Source organism: Salvelinus alpinus, chromosome 13 (genome assembly GCF_045679555.1).
Source record: "Salvelinus alpinus chromosome 13, SLU_Salpinus.1, whole genome shotgun sequence".
Taxonomy (NCBI): domain Eukaryota; kingdom Metazoa; phylum Chordata; class Actinopteri; order Salmoniformes; family Salmonidae; genus Salvelinus; species Salvelinus alpinus.
The window spans coordinates 20,209,307-20,229,499 of NC_092098.1; the positions used below are offsets into that span (position 1 = coordinate 20,209,307).

A 20,193-nucleotide genomic window follows, 5' to 3' on the forward strand; every position below is an offset into this window, starting at 1 on the left:
CAATTGAATTTACCACAGGTAGACTCCAATCAAGTTGTAGAAACATCTCAAGGATGATCAACGGAAACAGGATGCACCTGAGCTCAATTTTGAGTCTCATAGCAAAGGGCCTGAATACCAATGTAAAAAAGGTATTTATGTTTTTTTATTTTAATAAATTCACAAACATTTCAAAAATTGTTTCCGCTTTGTCATTATGGGGTATTCTGTGTACATTGGGAAGGAAAATGATTTATTTAATCCATAATCTGAATGAACTGTATATCGCTGGATGTCCTTTCCTGTGTGTCATGGTAGTTGGAAAAAACATGGAATTCTGCACTTTTCTTCCCGTTGGCTGTAGGTCTTCCTAAGCACCAAAGATCTCTGTCATCTCCTGTTTCAGTGGATAGAGTGTAGTAGCCAACTGCTCTATGATGTATGCTGGCTCTTGAATCAGAGTTTTGTGCAACAACTCCTCTTCCAGGTTGTCTGCTTTTGCCTTCTTTTGACAGCTGTTAATATCCAGGATTTCTGTCAACGCCTCTGGATCTACACTGCTGAAATCCGACCGACAGACCTCTAAGGTCAAGTGCTTCTTTTCGGTTATGTACTTCAAGAAGTTATCCAAAAGCTGTTTGTTCCAATATTGCTGGAGCCACTTTCAAAAGTAGGTATCGCTCCTTTTTCCATCCTACTGCAATAATGTGGCCTACACTTTGCCACTCCTTTTCCCCAAAGTCGTATCGATGAAATGGCAACTTGAATGTACTACCCATGGTACACTGGTTGTAAAACTCCCAGAACTCAGATAAACAGTCCCTCAGAACTCCGCCCTCATCAGTGGCCTGTTCGTACTTTCCATCAGGAAGACTGAGTTTGATCTGAACATCAGCTTCAAGTGGTGTCATCACAGAAATGGTGGATCAGTTCCTTAAGTACTTTGTTCTCAATGGGCAACTAGGGTTCTACTCTTTGCTGCATTGGTGGTAGGGTGTTTCATTGTCATCAGCAGCAACATTTGCTTCTTCTCTTTCATTAGTTTAATTTGCCTCTTCACATACTTTTGTTGTCAGGTAGAACCTCATTATATTACCCTTTGTGATTTAACATTTTTTGTACATTTGAATGCTCTTTGTATCAGTCAGATCAAAGTCTTAGGTTTTTCCATGATAATGTTCTCCATTTGGAAAATATAAATTCTCTGCCATTTCTTTTAGTTATTTTTTTCTACAGTCCTTGGGGACATCACATTTGCGGGTCCCCCCACCTCACCTGGCAATGACTTGCACAAAAGTTTTCTTCTTCCTCTGATACATAATCCACCCCACTTACATTTTTCTGTTGTTCTGCAGAGCATTTCTTGATTTTGTCTCCCCACATGAGCCCGCTTCCTGTGGCGATTGATCTGTTGACTGATCTGTTGACTGATTGCTCTGTTTGACTGATGGCTCTGTCAAACAGTTTTGCTTTTCATTTCAAAGGGCATTTTGTCTTCTGCCTGCAGTATGTGAGAATGGCAAGGCCATCCTCATAGGATGGTAGGTAGGTGCGCAGCTGCTCATCACTCATGTGTGGAAGCACACTATCATCAATCTAATGCAGGAAAGAAAATAACTCTTCCTGAACTCTTCATGTGATAAGGATCAGCACTGCTGCTCACAATAGCTTGATTACAGGTAAACAACACTATCTTGATTTAACCTACACTTTTGCACCTTCTCCATCTTTCTTACAGTATCCCCCGGAACTTTCATGCCTCATAGGAAACTATAAAAGTCATCCATCCTGCACACACACACACATTTGACATGAACACTTCAACTGATGATTTCGTCAAAATGATACAATTACCTTAATTAACAACCTTTCTCTATAGTACAATACATTGAATCCAACACACAGCAAACCACTCCATAACAGTTATATCTAAAAGTGAAACAATAGGCCTACATTTTAACATTATTTTAAAAATAATATTTCCTATCCAAATAAAAATGCTTTGTCATTAAGTTATTATTTTCTACAATGTACGCATCTTGGGGGTTTCTATTATTGTGATTACATTTTATAGGCTATTGCTGCCCCCTGGTGTAGCCTACTGTTGTGTACTTGTAGGCCTATTTGTAAATAAAGTTTTTACAAGTCTATATGCATGGGGCCAGTGCTACTACAATGCAAGTAACAATTTAGTTCGAAGACAGGTCGAATATATGCAATATATACATTTTAAATTCCGTCAGAGCTGCACACACCACACCAAAATTATATATTTGATCATTGATGACGTACTTCCAAAACTATTTGCGCACGGGGAGGCAATAGAAGCATTGGAACGAGAGGACAGAACACCATGGTTACAGTTCGTCTGCCACTTTTCTAATGGGCTAGCTAGTTTGAGAGGATTACGGAGCTCGTGTGATTGCATAAATAACGGGAACATTAACTAAAGATACAACTTCAAGGTAAGATTTAATTCCAGCATTTTCTTCTTTGGCTAAAGCATTGCTTCAATTAGATGAAATATTACATTTATAGTGAAGGCAACAGGCTACTCAAAGGAGGACCTCGTCATAATCCAGCGGATAAAAACACGATAGATACCGATAAATTCCACTTTATGATACAAGTATCAAACTTGGTACAATAATACTAGTCTCTTTAGTTAGTCCACTCCCTGTACTCCATGTACCAAAGAGATGGGCCTTTCTGCCATCTTCAAATATGAACATTCTATCATTAATGAGCTCTAGAAGAACAGAAGATTTGATGCTGATTCGATCACCTTCACAGATATCCTCCAATCACAACGATTATGCAAATATTTGAACTATCACTTTTTTTCTCCACAGAACATGGCGCAGATAGAACAATGAGACAGATATTTCACCGGATGTATAAATGTGAAGCATCCGGTTGACAGTTTCACTCACTACCAAATATGGTAGTGAGAGGAAGCCCAGTGGCCGGCAGGGAGAGACGATGGAACAAAATGGATTTTGGCCCACATGCTGCGAATTTACTCATCGATTAAACATTTGATCTTAATTCAGTTTTCTGTCCCCAAAACTATAATATATTATGAACAGAGTGGACTTAGTTTTTTTGTATACTTTTTTTGTAAACTACCATTTGCCAAAGTTTTAAAAAATTGCGTTGTTTAGAAGGCGTACAAAGGCGAATTGAGCACACCGCACTTTACAGAGTAGGCGTCCCCTAACGGAAATAAGCAAATTATTGCTAGAATGCGGCAATAGGATCTCGCTAGCTCGTGCTTGGCTCTTCCCACCTCCTTGCTTGTTCTGCCCACTATGGCTCATTTGTTCCCATTTGAAATGACAGGTTGTGGTCTATTTTGGTTTAGTTATAAAAATCTTTGATGATGGTATCCGGTTACTAAGCAACTGTTTTTTGTTTGACGAACTGTTTTAGTCTGGACAAAATTTTATTGATGGGGTTACATGTTTAATAATGGGTTACCTGTTTCTCTGCTGGTATTGTATTTCACCTAAAGTGACGTGTACAGGGCAGGTTTCCTGTCACATTTCTTAAAATTGAAACTAAACAGAATATGTAAGGGATAATCAACGAGGGGCAATGGAAAATAATGAATGACACGGAGTTGCATTATTTTCCAGCAAACGCATATAAGCTCTGAGTTGATTATCCCTTTTTATATTATCGCTATAATTTAACACATTTGACGCAAAAAAATGTGTTCATTTGCAGGTAAAAATGTGTTAAATATCCACTGAAGTAGGTAGCAAGTTAACTAGATAGGTACAGTAGTAGCCTTGGTAACCAAACAAACAGAATTGCTAGTTTAGCTATCCAAACCATCAGTCATAGCTTGCTATTATGAAAATCGAATTCAACAATGCAATTAATGTTTTCAATTCGACTTTTGCTTTCAAAAGCAGATCAAACATAGAGCATGTAAGAATGAACTATACAGGGATGCAAACTAGTCACCTTTCGCCAAATTCACTGTTTTTAATCCAGAATAGGTCAGCTACGTGATTCGTGTAGATCCGATAAAAAAATAAATGTTGGGGGGGCTCTAATATGCGCGTTTGGGTCACTAATGGCTGTAAGCAAACCAGTGATGCGTGTTTTGAGCAATACTGTCTGTATCCAAGGCTCGAGCCTGGGCTCAGCCAGTCGTTCACATAACAGAATGCAGCACGCGACTGAAAGAAGAGACAACCAGCTAGCTTAATTACAGCATCAGAACGTGCTCTGGAAAGACAGCGGAGAGTGGAAAGGCAGTTTGCCAGTTACAACACACTAGCGCGTCACCTGATCAACAACGAAGAGGTAGGTGAGAAGCCTGGAGATGAAGGTGATGAAGCGTACTTCATGAGCTGTAACCGAAAAACAACTGGCATTTGGAAAGTTTGAGGTTAGGGAGCAAGTGTGGCGAAACAATACTTGTTAGCATTGTTAAGTATCTTGCTACAGTACCTGGATCAAATTCTCCATTAGCTAGCAAATGTTGAGCAACTTTAGCTAACTTAGCTGATCAAATAATTTAGTTTATAATAAATTAACGTTTCAACATCAGATGAGGTAACGTTAACTCGAGGAACCAATTAGCTACAGTATTAACTGGTATACGACTCGTTGCCGTTCCTCAAGCTATAACGTTAATTGCTCACTGGACTCTGGAAATCTGTGTTAACGTAGTTAATTAGTTAGCTATCTATGAACTAATGTTTTCCATCTATGTGGTTCATTTCAGAATGAGAGGATTAGGTGAAAATGAGGCTTTGCTTGTTTAACAAGTAGATTCAGGTATCAAGTGTAGCTGGAGCTGGGCCTGACTTAAGCTGGATGCCAGTAGAGGTGAAAAGGAACACCACACACTTTCCGTGGATAAGGTGGATAAAAAGGGGTATGCCAGGTGTACAGCCAACAAAGGGTCTCATTCTCTGCTGCTGGCACATTGTAGAACAGATGTACACAGGCAGAAAGTGTGCAATGTAATAACATGCAGTGTAGCCCAACTGGCCCATTTACAACTGTGACCTGGCCAAGATAAAGCAAAGCAGTGTGACACAAACAACACAGAGTTACACATGGGATAAACAAACATACAGTCAATAACACAATAGAAAAATATATATACAGTGTGTGCAAATGTAGTAAGATTAGGGAGGTAAGGCAATAAATAGGCCATAGTGGCGAAATAATTACAATTTAGCATTAACACTGGAGTGATAGATTTGCAGATGATGATGTGCAAGTAGAGATACTGGGGTGCAAAGAGCAAAAATAAATAACAATATGGGGATGAGGTAGTTTGGTGGGCTATTTACAGATGGGCTGTGTACAGGTGCAGTGATCAGTAAGCTGCTCTGACAGCTGATGCTGAAAGTTAGTGAGGGAGATATAAGTCTCGAGCTTCAGTGATTTTTGCAATTCGTTCCAGTCATTGGCAGAAGACAACTGGAAGGAAAGGCGGCCAAAGGCAGAGTTGGCTTTGGGGATGACCAATGAAATATACCTGCTGGAGTGTGTGCTACGGGTCGGTGTTGCTATGGTGACCAGTGAGCTGAGATAAGGCAGGGATTTATCTAGCAAAGACTTATAGATGACCTGGAGCCAGTGGGTTTGGCGATGAATATGTAGTGAGGGCCAGCCAACGAGAGCATACAGATCGCAGTGGTGGGTAGTATATGGGACTTTGGTGACAAAATGGATGGCACTGTGATAGACTACATCCAGTTTGCTGAGTAGAGTATAAGAGGCTATTTTGTAAATGACATCGCCGAAGTCAAAGATCGGTAGGATGGTCAGTTTTACGAGGGTATGTTTGGCAGCATGAGTGAAGGAGGCTTTGTTGCGAAATAGGAAGCCAATTCTAGATTTAATTTTGGATTAGAGATGCTTAATGTGACTCTGGAAGGAGAGTTTACAGTCTAACCAGACACCTAGGTATTTGTAGTTGTCCACATATTCTAAGTCAGAACCATCCAGAGTAGTGATGCTAGTCGGCCGGGCGGGTGCGGGCAGCGATCGGTTGAAAAGCATGCATTTAGTTTTACTAGCATTTAAGAGCAATTGGAGGCCACGGAAGGAGTGTTGTATGGCATTGAAGCTTGTCTGGAGGTTTGTCAACACAGTGTCCAAAGAAGGGCCAGATGTATACAGAATGGTGTCATCTGCATAGAGGTGGATCAGAGAATCACCAGCAGCAAGAGCGAAATCATTGATATATACAGAGAAGAGAGTCGGCCCAAGAATTGAACCCTGTGGCACCCCCATAGAGACTGCCAAAGGTCCGGACAACAGGCCCTCCGATTTGACACACTGAACTCTATCTGAGAAGTAGTTGGTGAACCAGGCGAGGCAGTCATTTTAGAAACCAAGGCTGTTGAGTCTGCCAATAAGAATGCGGTGATTGACAGAGTCGAAAGCCTTGGCCAGGTCAATGAAGACGGCTGCACAGTACTGTCTTTTATCGATGGCGGTTATGATATCGTTTAGGACCTTGAGCGTGGCTGAGGTGTACCCATGACCAGCTCGGAAACCATATTTCATAGTGGAGAAGGTACGGTGGGATTCGAAATGGTCGGTGATCTGTTTGTTAACTTGGCTTTCGAAGACTTTAGAAAGCCAGGGCAGGATGGATATAGGTCTCTAACAGTTTGTGTCTAGAGTGACTCCCCCTTTGAAGAAGGTGATGGCTGCGGCAGCTTTCCAATCTTTAGGGATCTCAGACGATACAAAAGAGAGGTTGAACAGGGGTAGGATTGAATAGGGGTTGCAACAATTGCGGCAGATAATTTTAGAAAGAGAAGGTTCAGATTGTCTAGCCCAGCTGATTTGTAGGGGTCCAGATTTTGCAGCTCTTTCAGGACATCAGTGTCTGTATTTGGGTGAAGGAGAAGGGGGAGGCTTAGGCAAGTTGCCGCGTGGGGTGCAGAGCTGTTGGCTGGTGGAAAGCATGGCCAGCCGTAGAAAAATGCTGAAATTCTCGATTATCGTGGATTTATCGGTGGTGACAGTGTTTCCTAGCCTCAGTGCAGTGGGCAGATGGGAGGAGGTGCTCTTATTCTCCATGGACTTTACAGTGTCCCAAAACATTTTGGAATTTCTACTGCAGGATGCAAATTTCTGTTTGAAAAAGCTAGCCTTTGCTTTCCTAACTGACTGTGTATATTGGTTCCTAACTTCCCTGTAAAGTTGCATATCGCGGGGGCTATTCGATGCTAAAGCAGTGCACCACAGGATGTTTTTGTGTTGGTCAAGGGCAGTCAGGTCTGGAGTGAACCAAGGGCTATATCTGTTCTTAGTTCTACATTTTTTAAATGGGGAATGATTATTTAAGATGGTGAGGAAAGCACTTTTAAAGAACAACCAGGCATCCTCTACTGACGGGATGAGGTCAATATCCTTCCAGGATACCCGAGCCAGGTCGATTAGAAAGGCCTGCTCGCTGAAGTGTTTTTGGGAGCGTTTGACAGTGATGAGGGGTGGTCGTTTGACCGCAGACCCATTACGGACGCAGACAATGAGGCAGTGATTGCTGAGATCCTGGTTGAAGACAGCAGAGGTGTATTTAGAGGGCAGGTTGGTCAGGATGATATCTATGAGGGTGCCAGTGTTTACAGATTTGGGGTTGTACCTGGTAGGTTCTTTGATCATTTGTGTGAGATTGAGGGCATCTAGCTTAGATTGTAAAACAGCCGGGGTGTTAAGCATATCCCAGTTTAGGTCACCTAACAGTACGAACTCTGAAAATAAATGGGGGGCAATCAATTCGCATACGGAGTCCAGGGCACAACTGGGGGCTGAGGGGGTTCTATAGCAAGCGGCAACAGTGAGAGACTTGTTTCTGGAAGGGTAGATTTTTAGAAGTGGAAGCTCGAACTGTTTGGGCACAGACCTGGATAGCATGACAGAACTCTGCAGACTATCTCTGCAGTAGATTGCGACCCCGCCCCTTTTGGCAGTTCTATCTTGGCGGAAAATGCTGTAGTTGGGGATGGAAATTTCAGAATTTTTGGTGGCCTACGCCAGTATTCAGACATGGCTAGGACATCAGGGTTGGCAGAGTGTGCTAAAGCAGTGAATGAAACAAATTTAGGGAGGAGGCTTCTGATGTTAACATGCATGAAACCAAGGCTTTTACGGTTACAGAAGTCAACAAATGATAGCGCCTGGGGAATAGGTGTGGTTCTGGGGTCTACAGGGCCTGGGTTAACCTCTACATCACCAGAGGAGGAGTAGGAAAAGGGTACGGCTAAGGGCTATAAGAACTGGTCGCCTAGTGCGTTAAGAACAGAATAAAAGGAGCAGATTTCTGGGCATGGAAAATAGATTCAGGACATAATGTACAGACAAGGGTATGGTAGGATGTGAGTACAGAGGAGGTAAACCTAGGCGTTGAGTGACGATGAGAGAGGTTTCGTCTCTGGTGGGACCAGTTAAGCCAGGTGAGGTCTCCTCATGTGTGGGGGTTGGGACAAAAGAGCTATCTAAGGCAAGGTGATTGGGACTGAGGGCTCTACAGTGAAACCAGGCATATTGACATTAGATAGAGGCATAAAGCAGTCACAGGTGTTGATCGGGAGAGTTAAGATAACAACGGGTAAATGGAGATGAATGGGCAGAGCGGGTCAGTTAAGTACATACAGGACCTGAGTTCGAGGCTGCGGGCGACAGATTAACAAAATGAGGTACCGTGTTATTGAAACAGTCCAGGGGGCATCAGCTGTGTAGCCGAGTGATCATAGGGTCCAAAGAACAGCAATAGGTGAGTCAGGGAGCCGTTCAGTAGTCAGTACTGCGCTTGGCGAGTGGGAGACACGGCGCTTAGAAAGCTAGCGGGCCGGGGCAAGAAGATGGGTCTTTGGCGTTGAGACCACATCGGGCGACCACGTCGGCAGACCAGTCGTGATGGATTGGCAGGGCTCCGCGTTGACAATAAAGGGTTCAGGCCAATTGGCAATAGAGGTATTGTAGCCCTAGAATTAGCTGGTATATGGGCCTAGCTCGTGGCTAGCTCAAGGCTAACTGGTGCTTGCACAACCGGGGTCTCCACTACTCGCCCCCCCTTCTCCTGGTCCCAGTGGGATTCGTCTCTCCCTTCCCCAGGAATACGATGGGACGGCTGCGAACTGCCAGGGGTTCCTGTTGCAGCTAGACTTATACCTGGCAACCGTCCACCCGGCTCCTTCGGGCCGTGAAAGAGTGTCCGCCCTCGTCTCGTGCCTCACCGGGAAAGCCCTGGAGTGGGCCAACGCTGTGTGGAGAGAGGGAGATGCGGCATTGGACCAGTTTGAGGAGTTCACCCGCCTCTTCCGGGCAGTCTTCGACCACCCGCCCGATGGTAGAGCGGCGGGTGAACGCCTGTTCCATCTGAGGCAGGGGACGAGGAGCGCCCAGGAGTTCGCCCTGGAGTTTCGGACTCTGGCTGCCAGGGGGGGATGGAACGACAGGGCCCTGATCAACCATTATCGCTGCAGTCTGCGCGAGGACATCCGTCGGGAGTTGGCCTGCAGAGACACCACCCTCACATTCGACCAGCTGGTGGACCTGTTGGCTACCCGCGGACGTACAGATCGGGGTCTGTTGGTTCCATCCCCCCGCACCCCTTCTCCGATACCCATGGAGCTGGGAGGGGCGGTGCGCAGGGAGACCGGAAGGGGTTCCAGCTCGTGCACCATCTGTGGCCGCAGGGGTCACACTGCCTAGGTGCCGGGTTGATTCCTCTGGGTATCGAGGCAGCAGGCAGGACGCTCTGGCGTCACCCCAGGTGAGCCGGCACCATTCTCACCCAGAGCCCTCTGTTGCACATATGTTTTTGTATGTCACTTTTCCTGAGTTTTCCCCGCATTCCCAGCATAAGGCGCTCGTCGATTCAGGCGCGGCTGGGAATTTTATAGATCGTTCGCCCATAGTTTAGGGATCCCCATTGTTCCCGTGGCTGTGCCCTTCCCCGTTCACGCCTTGGATAGTCGACCATTAGGGTCAGGGTTGATTAGGGAGGCCACCGCTCCTCTGGGTATGGTGACGCAGGCGGGTCACAAGGAGAGAATTAGACTCTTCCTCATTGACTCTCCTGCGTTTCCCGTGGTGCTAGGCCTTCCCTGGTTAGCTTGTCATGACCCCACTGTTTCTTGGCAATGGAGGGCTCTCACAGGGTGGTCGCGAGAGTGCACAGGGAGGTGTTTAGGGGTTTCCATTGGTGCTACCACGGTGGAAAGTCCAGACCAGGTCTCCACCGTGCGCATTCCCCCTGAATATGCCGATTTGGCTCTTGCCTTCTCTAAGAAGAAGGCGACTCAATTACCACCCCATCGACGGGGGGATTGTGCGATAAATCTCCTGGTAGACGCCTCACTTCCCAGGAGTCACGTTTATCCTCTGTCACAAGCGGAGACGGTGGCTATGGAAACATATGTCTCCGAATCCCTGCGTCAGGGGTACATTCGGTCCTCCACATCACCCGCCTCCTCAAGTTTATTTTTTGTGAAGAAGAAGGATGGAGGTCTGCGCCCGTGTATTGACTATCGAGGTCTAAATCAGATCACGGTGAGATACAGTTACCTGCTACCTCTCATCGCCACAGCGATTGAGTCAATGCACGGGGCGCGCTTCACCAAACTAGATCTCAGGAGCGCTTACAACCTGGTGCGTATCCAGGAGGGAGACGAGTGGAAGACGGCATTCAGTACCACCTCAGGGCATTATGAGTACCTCGTCATGCCATGCAGGTTGATGAATGCTCCATCAGTCTTCTAAGCCTTTGTAGACAAGATTTTCAGGGACCTGCACGGGCAGGGTGTAGTGGTGTATATTGATGACATTCTGATATACTGCGCTACACGCGCCGAGCATGTGTCTCTTGTGCGCAGGGTGCTTGGACGATTGTTGGAACATGACCTGTACGTCAAGGCTGAGAGGTTCCTGTTCTTCCAGCAGTCCGTCTCCTTCCTAGGGTACCGCATTTCCACCTCGGGGGTGGAGATGGAGAGTGACCGCATTTCAGCTGTGCGTAATTGGCCGACTCCCACCACGGTAAAGGAGGTGCAGCGGTTTCTTGGGTTTGCCAATTACTACCGGAGGTTTATCTGGGGTTTTGGTCAGGTAGCGGCTCCCATTACGTCACTGCTGAAGGGGGGCCCGGTGAATTTGCAGTGGTCGGCTGAGGCGGACAGGGCTTTTGGTCACCTGAGGGCTCTGTTTACCTCGGCTCCCGTGCTGGCCCATCCGGATCCTTCTTTGCCGTTCATAGTGGAGGTGGATGCATCCGAGGCTGGGATAGGAGCCGTGCTCTCTCAGCGCTCGGGTACGCCACCGAAGCTCCGCCCCTGTGCCTTCTTCTCGAAGAAGCTCAGCCCGGCGGAGCGAAACTATGACGTGGTGGACCGGGAGCTGATGGCTGTCGTAAAGGCTCTGAAGGCGTGGAGACATTGGCTTGAGGGGGCTAAACACCCTTTTCTCATCTGGACTGACCACCGCAATCTGGAGTACATCCGGGCAGCGAGGAGACTGAACCCTCGCCAGACAAGGTGGGCCATGTTTTTCACCCGTTTTGTGTTCACCCTTTCCTACAGACCAGGCTCCCAGAACGTGAAGGCAGACGCATTGTCCCAGCTGTATGACACAGAGGAGCGGCCCATGGATCCCACTCCCATACTCCCAGCCTCCTGCCTGGTGGCGCCGGTAGTGTGGGAGCTGGACGCGTGTCCCGCTGGGCGTCTGTACGTCCCGTCTGCTGTCCGTGACCGGTTGATCTATTGGGCCCACACGTCACCCTCCTCTGGTCATCCTGGGATCGGTCGGACAGTGCGCTGTTTGAGCGGGAGGTACTGGTGGCCTACCTTGGCTAAGGACGTGAGGGTTTATGTTTCCTCCTGCTCGGTGTGCGCCCAGTGTAAGGCTCCTAGGCACCTGCCCAGAGGGAAGCTACACCCCTTACCCGTTCCACAACGGCCTTGGTCGTACCTGTCGGTGGATTTTCTTACCGATCTCTCCCCCTCACAAGGTAACACCGCGATCCTGGTCGTTGTGGATCGGTTCTCTAAGTCTTGTCGTCTCTTCCCTCTGCTCGATCAGCCTTACTTCGGAGTTTCAACCCGAGAGTAATGGGCAGATGGAGAGAGTAAACCAGGATGTGGGCAGGTTTCTGCGGTCTTATTGCCAGGACCGGCCGGGGAAGTGGGCGGCGTTCGTGCCCTGGGCCGAGATGGCACAGAACTCACTTCGCCACTCCACTAACCTCTCTCCCTTCCAGTGCATACTGGGGTACCAGCCGGTTATTGCGCCTTGGCATCAGAGTCAGACCGAGGCTCCTGCGGTGGACGACTGGTTCAGGCACGCGGAGGAGACATGGGAAGCTGCCTGTATTCACTTCCAGCGGGCCGTGGTGCGCCAAAAAAATAACACAGACGGTCACCGCAGTGAGGCCCCGGTGCGAACACCGACCCGAAACCTGCCCCTCCGCCTTCCCTGCCGGAAGCTGGGTCCGTGGTTTGTGGGGCCATTTAATGTCCTGAGGAGAGTGAACGAGGTTTGTTATAGGTTATAGCTTCCCCCCGATTACCGTATTAACCCCTCGTTCCATGTGTCTCTCCTCAGGCCGGTAGTGGCTGGCCCGCTCCAGGAGTCTGAGGTGCGGGAGGTTCCTCCACCCCCTCTGGACATCGAGGGGGCCCCGGCGTACTCCGTTCGCTCCATACTGGATTCGAGGCGTCGGGCGAGGGGCCTTCAGTATCTCGTGGAGTGGGAGGGGTACGGTCCGGAGGAGAGGTGCTGGGTTCCGGTCGAGGACGTGTTGGACCCTTCAATGCTGCAGGAGTTCCACCGTCTTCCTCCGGATCGCCCTGCGCCTCGCACTCCGGGTCGTCCCCGAGGCCGGTGTCGGCGCGCTGCTGGAGCCGTGCGTCAAGGAATGGGTACTGTCACGACTTCCTCCGAAGTTGGGTCCTCTCCTTGTTCGGGCGGCGGTCGGCTTCGCCGGTCTTCTAGCCATCATCGATCCACTTTTCATTTTCCATTTGTTTTGTCTTGTCTTCCCACACACCTGGTTTCAATCCCATCATTACATGTTCTGTATTTAACCCCCTGTTCCCCCCATGTCCTTGTCCGTGATTGTTTATTGTAAGTGCATGTGCACGTTTGTCTGGTGTGCGACGGGTTGTGTACCCATTGATTGTTTGTTCTGATTCCGGTGTTTTTTATTATTAAACTGCTCCGTTGTAAACACCGTTTTTGTTCTCCTGCGCTTGACTTCTCTGCCGCCAGTACGCACCCCTTACATGGTTTAATAGATTCATCCTTATTACCTTTACCTTGTATGTTATGCAACATGATTATAATGTATCTCCTTTGTTGCAGAACCACACACAAATCCAACTTTACCATGTCCAACCACAAGTCCTTAGTAAATATGTGAACTTTGGCACCGTCTCTGTTCTCTGATTGCTCTCTGACCGGAGCCCCTAGTGACATCTATCCAACCAATTACCTATCTTGGGTCTCTTAGCCTATTTTCCAATGGGCATATTGGAAATCACTGCCAGGAGGGTAATGGACTAAATCTGCAATCGCACTATAGCCAAAAATACTTATTTAGACATGCCCTTGCTGTGTGAATTGGGTGGCTCTATCACAAATTCCAAAACATTTTCAAGTAGACGTGATGATCTCTGAATTATTGTCTATTTTATCTGTGAGGTTTATTTAGTGGGTAGATAACTAACAGGAAATTTGAATGGCAGCCATTTTATAAAAATGGCCACCCTGGTTAACTGACAGTCTTCCCAGGCTGCCTCCAATCTTTAAAATGTTCCTTAAGGTATTTAGTATTAGTGTACCAGGTTTGATACTTGTATCATAAAATGGAACAATTATTTCACCTGCCCTCTGGACTATCAGGCCTAGCTAACTATGGTGTTTTGTAGCTAGCTGAGTGCAACATTTGATAGCTTTATAATAATGGTCAACACAATTACCCTTTATCAGTCCAAGCTTGTATTGCATAGGCTTCAGAATTGTTACATTGTGGAACATTTACAGTGTCTTCAGAAAGTATTCATACCCCTTATTGTACGTTTTGTGTTACAGCCTGAATTCAAAAATGAATAAATATAATTTTCTCACCCATCAACACACTACCCCATAATCACAAAGTAAAAACATGTTTTTAGAAATGTTTGCAAATTTATTGAAAAAGAAATTTACACCCGTGTCAATTTCTAGAAAAACCTTTGGCAGAGATAACAGCTGTGAGTCTTTCTGGGTAAGTCTCTTTCCAACTGGATTGTGCAACATTTCAAAATTATTCAAACTCTGTCAAATTGTTTTTTGATCATTTCTAGACAACCATTTTCAGGTCTTGCCATAGATTTTGAAGTAGATTTAAGTCCGGAACATTTACTATCTTCTTGGTAAGCAACTCCAGTGTAGATTCTGCCTTGTGTTTTAGGTTATTGTCCTGCTGAAAGGTGAATTCATCTTCCAGTGTCTGGTTGAAAGCAGACTGAACCAGGTTTTCCTCTAAGATTTTGCCTGTGCTTAGCTCCATTCCGTTTATTTTTTATCCTGAAAAACTCCCCAGTCCTTAAGAATTACAAGCATAGCGATAATGTGATGCAAACACCACTATGCTTGAAAATATGGAGAGTGGTACTCAGTAATGTGTTGTATTGGATTTGCCCCAGACATTTTATTGAGGAAAAAAAGTGTATAGCTTTGCCACATGTTTTACATGAATACTTTAGTGCCTTGTTGCAAACAGGATGCATGTTTTGGAATATTTTTATTCTGTACAGGCTTCCTTCTTTTCACTCAGTCAATTAGGTTAATATTGTGGAGTAACTACAATGTTGTTGATCCATTGTCAGTTTTCTCCTATCACAGTCATTAAACTCTAACTGTTTTAAAGTCACCATTGGCAGCATGGTGAAATCCCTGAGCGGTTTCCTTCCTCTCCGACAAGTGAGTTAGGAAGGTTGCCTGTATCTTTATAGCGACTGGGTGTATTGATACACCATCCAAAGTGTAATGAATAACTTTACCATGCTAAAAGGGATTATTTTTACCCATCTACCAATCGGTATCCTTCTTTGCGAGGCATTGGAAAACCTTCCAGGTCTTTGTGGTTGAATCTGTGTTTAAAATTCAATGCTCGACTGAGGGACCTTACAGATAATTGTATGTGTGGGATACAGAGATGAGGTAGTCATTCAAAAATCATGTTACACACTATTATTGCACACAGTGAGTCCATGCAACTTATTATGTGACTTAAGTGGTCCCGTGTGGCTCAGTTGGTAGAGCATGGCGCTTGCAACGCCAGAGTTGTGGGTTCATTCCCCACGGGGGGACCAGGATGAATATGTATGAACTTTCCAATTTGTAAGTCGCTCTGGATAAGAGCGTCTGCTAAATGACTTAAATGTAAATGTTAAGAACACAATTACTCCTGAACCTATTTCGGCTTGGCATAACAAAGGGGTTGAATACTTATTGACTCAAGACATTACAGCTTTTCAGTTTTTATACATTTGTATAAAATGTGAAAAACATAGTTCAACTTTGACATTATGGGGTATTGTGTGTAGACCAGTGACCAAAAATCTACATTTTATTTTCAGGCTGCAACACAACAAAATGTGGAAAATGTCCAGGGGTGTGAATACTTTCTGAAGGCACTGTATTATTAATTATTCGTAGGCTAAATTCTTATCATTAAAATCACACTCAAAATGTATTGAAGTAACCTAATAATTAAACATTGTAAACGAACACACTTTTGCTCTTGTTTTTACTTTGCAACTTGTATAATTTTGCCAAAAAGTTAAGCACTTTTGTCTTATGTATTGAATACAAGATTGTATTTTATTTGCAAGAATAAAAATGTATCTAACCAAACTGCTATATTCTCCCGCTGGCCCAAAAATGTTTGGGTTATTTCAAGCAACTATTGAATTTATAGACAATTTCACAGTGTGTTACGTTTTGTAATCATGCCTAGGTTATAGTTTTGACAGGTGAGGAACAAGAGTTATGCAATGGAGCAGTGTATTGCTACCATCATTGTTAGATAGCCTTATGTAGACTTGATTCTAAACTGTTGTCTCTGCTGTAAACTTCAGTTCTGTCTTCAGCAGATGGTCAACTGTTTACACACAACATTGAAAGTATGTGATGACTTTGTAACCCATCCCCTTCCTATTAACTACTTATAACTTGCCATAACCCCTTTCTCCTATTAACCACTTATAACTTGTTATGAGCTAACATTTAAACATTTCGTTCCAATGTCCCTTCAAGCCTTATGGACATGGAGGAGGTATGTGGTGGTCTGTGATCTCTGTGCCTAACCAGCTGGGTGTGGACTGTGTTTTCCTCCTCTGTTAGATCAGCTTGACCTCGGAATGAGCCTCCCTCCTCACTGGAAGGTGATATGTTTTTTCTTTGTGTGGTGCATGAGGGAACATTATCTGACGTATTTCTGTCAGCTGCGGAATGTCCAAACATGCAACTGTATTGCCAAGATCAAGCTCCCTGCAAAATGATCCAGTTTCTTAATAGCTTATTAAATTTGACCATGCACTTTGTTGCTTAAACTAAAGTTATTAAACTGCCGTTCAAATATACACATGTGCGTAGAGTCACTCAGTTGCTTGTTTACTGTAGGCCTACAGTGCATCTGTTGTTGTTTTGTTTGTTGCTTGTGTTTGCATGAGCCATGTCCTATTTTTAGACATACCGCACAGTGTCTTTTTATTTTTTATTTATTTAACCTTTATTTAACTAGGCAAGTCAGTTAAGACGGCATACCCCAGCCAAACCCTCCCCTAACCCGGACGATGCTGGGCCAATTGTGCCCCACCCTATGGGGACAGCCGATCACAGACGGCTGTGATACAGCCCGGGATCGAATCAGGGTCTGTAGTGACGCCTCTAGCACTGAGATGCAGTGCCTTAGACCGCTGCGCCACTCGGGAGTTTCTGTCTATGCACCGGTGCCGGATCTGAGCTCACTTCCTCCTCTCCTCTCTGCCAGTTCCTGTTTTAAGGCAAACCATGGTAGTTTCCTGAAACCTCAACCTGACAATGCCTGTAGTCACTCACCTCCATATGAGTTTGTGTGGTTTAAGCTAAATCTCTACATAAGTCAGATGGAGGCACACATAGCAAGTGTTGCACTGAGTGTCTCTGGAGGACAATCCCATGGACAGGGGGAGTGAATGACACTCCAGGAAATAGGCTTTTGTAGGGAGTGGGTGAGGCTTCAGAGGAACAGCTCTATTGTTTTGTCAGGGAGATGGTGCCTTAGGCTGAGTGGAGGTAAAGAGGGGGATTAAAAGGGAGAGGGAGCAGATGGGGGCTGTGGGAATCCAACACAGATGGACAGCGAGCAGTAGAAGGTGTGTGATACTGTAGACTCATAGACTAGACAGAGCCACAGGCATAGTAGCAAAATTATTATTTTTGCTGTTTACACAACCTCACAATGACCTCCTTTCTAATGCACCTATAACCTTTTTTCTGGACAAAGCACTTCTCTCACAGAACACTGTTTAAGCTTCAGTGCTGTATAATACATTAACAAACTGGGTGAAGGGGAGTAGGAGTGGCAGAATAAAGGCTGAGAGAAAGGGAAAGATGTCTAGCAAGAGTTGGCATGTAGAGATCAAGATGAGCTTACTGCTCTGTGCCAGGGATTATACCTGATACTCATTAGTCTACCTCTTTTACGCTGTCACCACTCACCACACATACATTGTGTGTGTGTACTTGTGTTTGTGTTACTGACGTCCGTCTGGTCTTCCTATTAATATTTGATGTATAAAATGTGTGTGTGTGTGTGTGTGTGTGTGTGTGTGTGTGTGTGTGTGTGTGTGTGTGTGTGTGTGTGTGTGTGTGTGTGTGTGTGTGTGTGTGTGTGTGTGAGAGAATGACATCCAGTGGGATAATCCCCTCTGGCCTTGCTCAATCTTCCCCGCCCCAAATGATCATTATCATTCCTCCATGGTTCAGCATGCCAGTGATGGAAAACGGCAATAAAAACACAATGAGGGGAAAGAGCATGTCCTGCTGTTGTAGTGTAATGGACTATAGGCCTAAAGCCTATCAATGCTGTTTCATGTAGCCTTTATCAACATGTGTATTTGTTGGATATAGAGGCTACAGTATTATGCACAATGTTGCTGTTTTTGAGTTGGTCATGTAATTATATGTCATTTCACGAGTTACAGTCAGGCGGTTGGCAGACTATGCTACTAGGAGAAGGACTGAACATAAAGATCAGGAAGTTATTTAGGCACTATTCTGTTATGTTAAAAAGTGTTTTAAAGCATTGTTGTTTATTGTTATTGTGTGAAAAAGGGGTGGAGAAATATCATGCACTGTGGGTCCCTTAGGATGGGGTGGAGAGATATCGCTCACAATTCTGCACACCACCCTTAAGTGACCCTGTTCAGAGGGGAACAGAGAGAGAGAGAGGCTCCATCTGGAATACATTATTCAAATTCCACAAGGCTGGATATCTGATGATGTTGGCAAGAGAGAGAGAGGGAAGTTGGGGGGTGTTGGGTAGAGAGAGAGAGGGAAGTTGGGCGGTGTTGGGTAGAGAGAGAGGGAAGTTGGGGGGTGTTGGGTAGAGAGAGATGGAAGTTGGGGGGTGTTGGGTAGAGAGAGAGGGAAGTTGGGGGGTGTTGGGTAGAGAGAGAGGGAAGTTGGGGGGTGTTGGGTAGAGAGAGATGGAAGTGGGGGGTGTTGGGTAGAGAGAGAGAGGGAAGTTGGGGGGTGTTGGGTAGAGAGAGAGGGAAGTTGGGGGGTGTTGGGTAGAGAGAGATGGAAGTTGGGGGGTGTTGGGTAGAGAGAGATGGAAGTTGGGGGGTGTTGGGTAGAGAGAGAGAGGGAAGTTGGGGGGTGTTGGGTAGAGAGAGAGAGGGAAGTTGGGGGGTGTTGGGTAGAGAGAGAGGGAAGTTGGGGGGTGTTGGGTAGAGCCCAACCGATTAGCCTATATCCGTTCACTGCTGATAGGTCTTTAGGACAATAATTCCACCGATAACCAATATTTAATAAATAGGATGAAAAAGGTAATCACATGCTTATCCAAACACTTTTCTAAAGATGTCATTATCACAATGTAAGGAATCATCATTTGAGCATATTTCTTGGACAATACCTCTTTTGGATGGCAATTTATTAGGGCTGGGAATTGCCAGGGACCTCACGATACAATATTATTGTGGTACTTAGATGCCGATGCGGTATGTAATGCGGTTCTCATGATTCTACAGTATATGTATTGTGATTAGTGATGGGGGGAAAATCGATACAGTTACATATGTATCGATTATGTTTGACGATGTATTGTATCATTTTGAAAATATCGCAATATTATTGTTGTGCTAGTTTGCTGTTCTTGCCCCAAAACTCCAGTATTTCTCCTTAATAGCTTGTTCTCCATCTTATTTTTAAACAGGGAGCCAATTTGTTATTCCCATGACTAATCGAAACTAGTTTTCTCATGGCTCTCTCTTGTCCATCTGCAGCAGCAATAAAAATAAAGCCTTTTGTATATTAACACTCACACTTGATTATTTTCCCTCTTAATAGCTAGCTCTGATAGCCGCTTTATTGAGGAAAAATGTACTTACTATGACAGTGCATTAATTTTAAGATCACAAACTGTAAGTCGCTCTGGATAAGAGTTTTTGCTTAACGACTAAAATGTAAATGTAAAAGATGGAGAACAAGCTATGAATGAAAAATACTGACAAGTTTTTCCCCCATCACTACAATTTATGAGAACAGTGTGGGAAAATGACACTTTGTTATCAGAAGTTTTGCTCACCAAAAAATCAGAATCAGTATCGGACCCCAAAAAACATATTGGTTGGGCTCTGGTGTTGGGTTTTTAAATGATAGTATTAGTAACTGAAAATCATACCAGATATGGAGGCGCTGTCCTCAAATGGTCCCTGCTATCCGGGATCTGACATCACCACATTGAAGTTGACATTTAAAATAGTTAAGGTTATGGTTAAGTAAGGGTTATGATTAAGGGTAGGGTTTAGGTTAAGGATGTCCCAAGGATCCAAGATAGTACTAACCATCCTCAAACTGAAGTCAGGGGGTGAGGTCACTGTAGAGTGAAAGAGACTGTCAAATAAGTGCACTGCTGCTCCACTATGTGTATACTGTACATATGGGGTTAGTGGATATATCACTAACACACTC

At 45.2% G+C, this 20,193-nt stretch overlaps 1 protein-coding gene across 1 annotated transcript in view; it reads left to right on the plus strand.

Annotated features, from left to right (window-relative positions):
• The first annotated feature begins 2,179 nt into the window (after positions 1-2,179).
• LOC139537305 (unconventional myosin-Ic-like) overlaps positions 2,180-20,193 on the plus strand; it is a 39,421-nt gene continuing 21,407 nt past the window's right edge. Inside the window, exons 1-2 of the mRNA XM_071338459.1 lie at positions 2,180-2,444; positions 16,357-16,397. Of these exons, the coding sequence (XP_071194560.1) occupies positions 16,374-16,397 (24 nt within the window). The 5' untranslated portion in view covers positions 2,180-2,444; positions 16,357-16,373. The remainder of the gene's footprint in view (positions 2,445-16,356; positions 16,398-20,193) is intronic.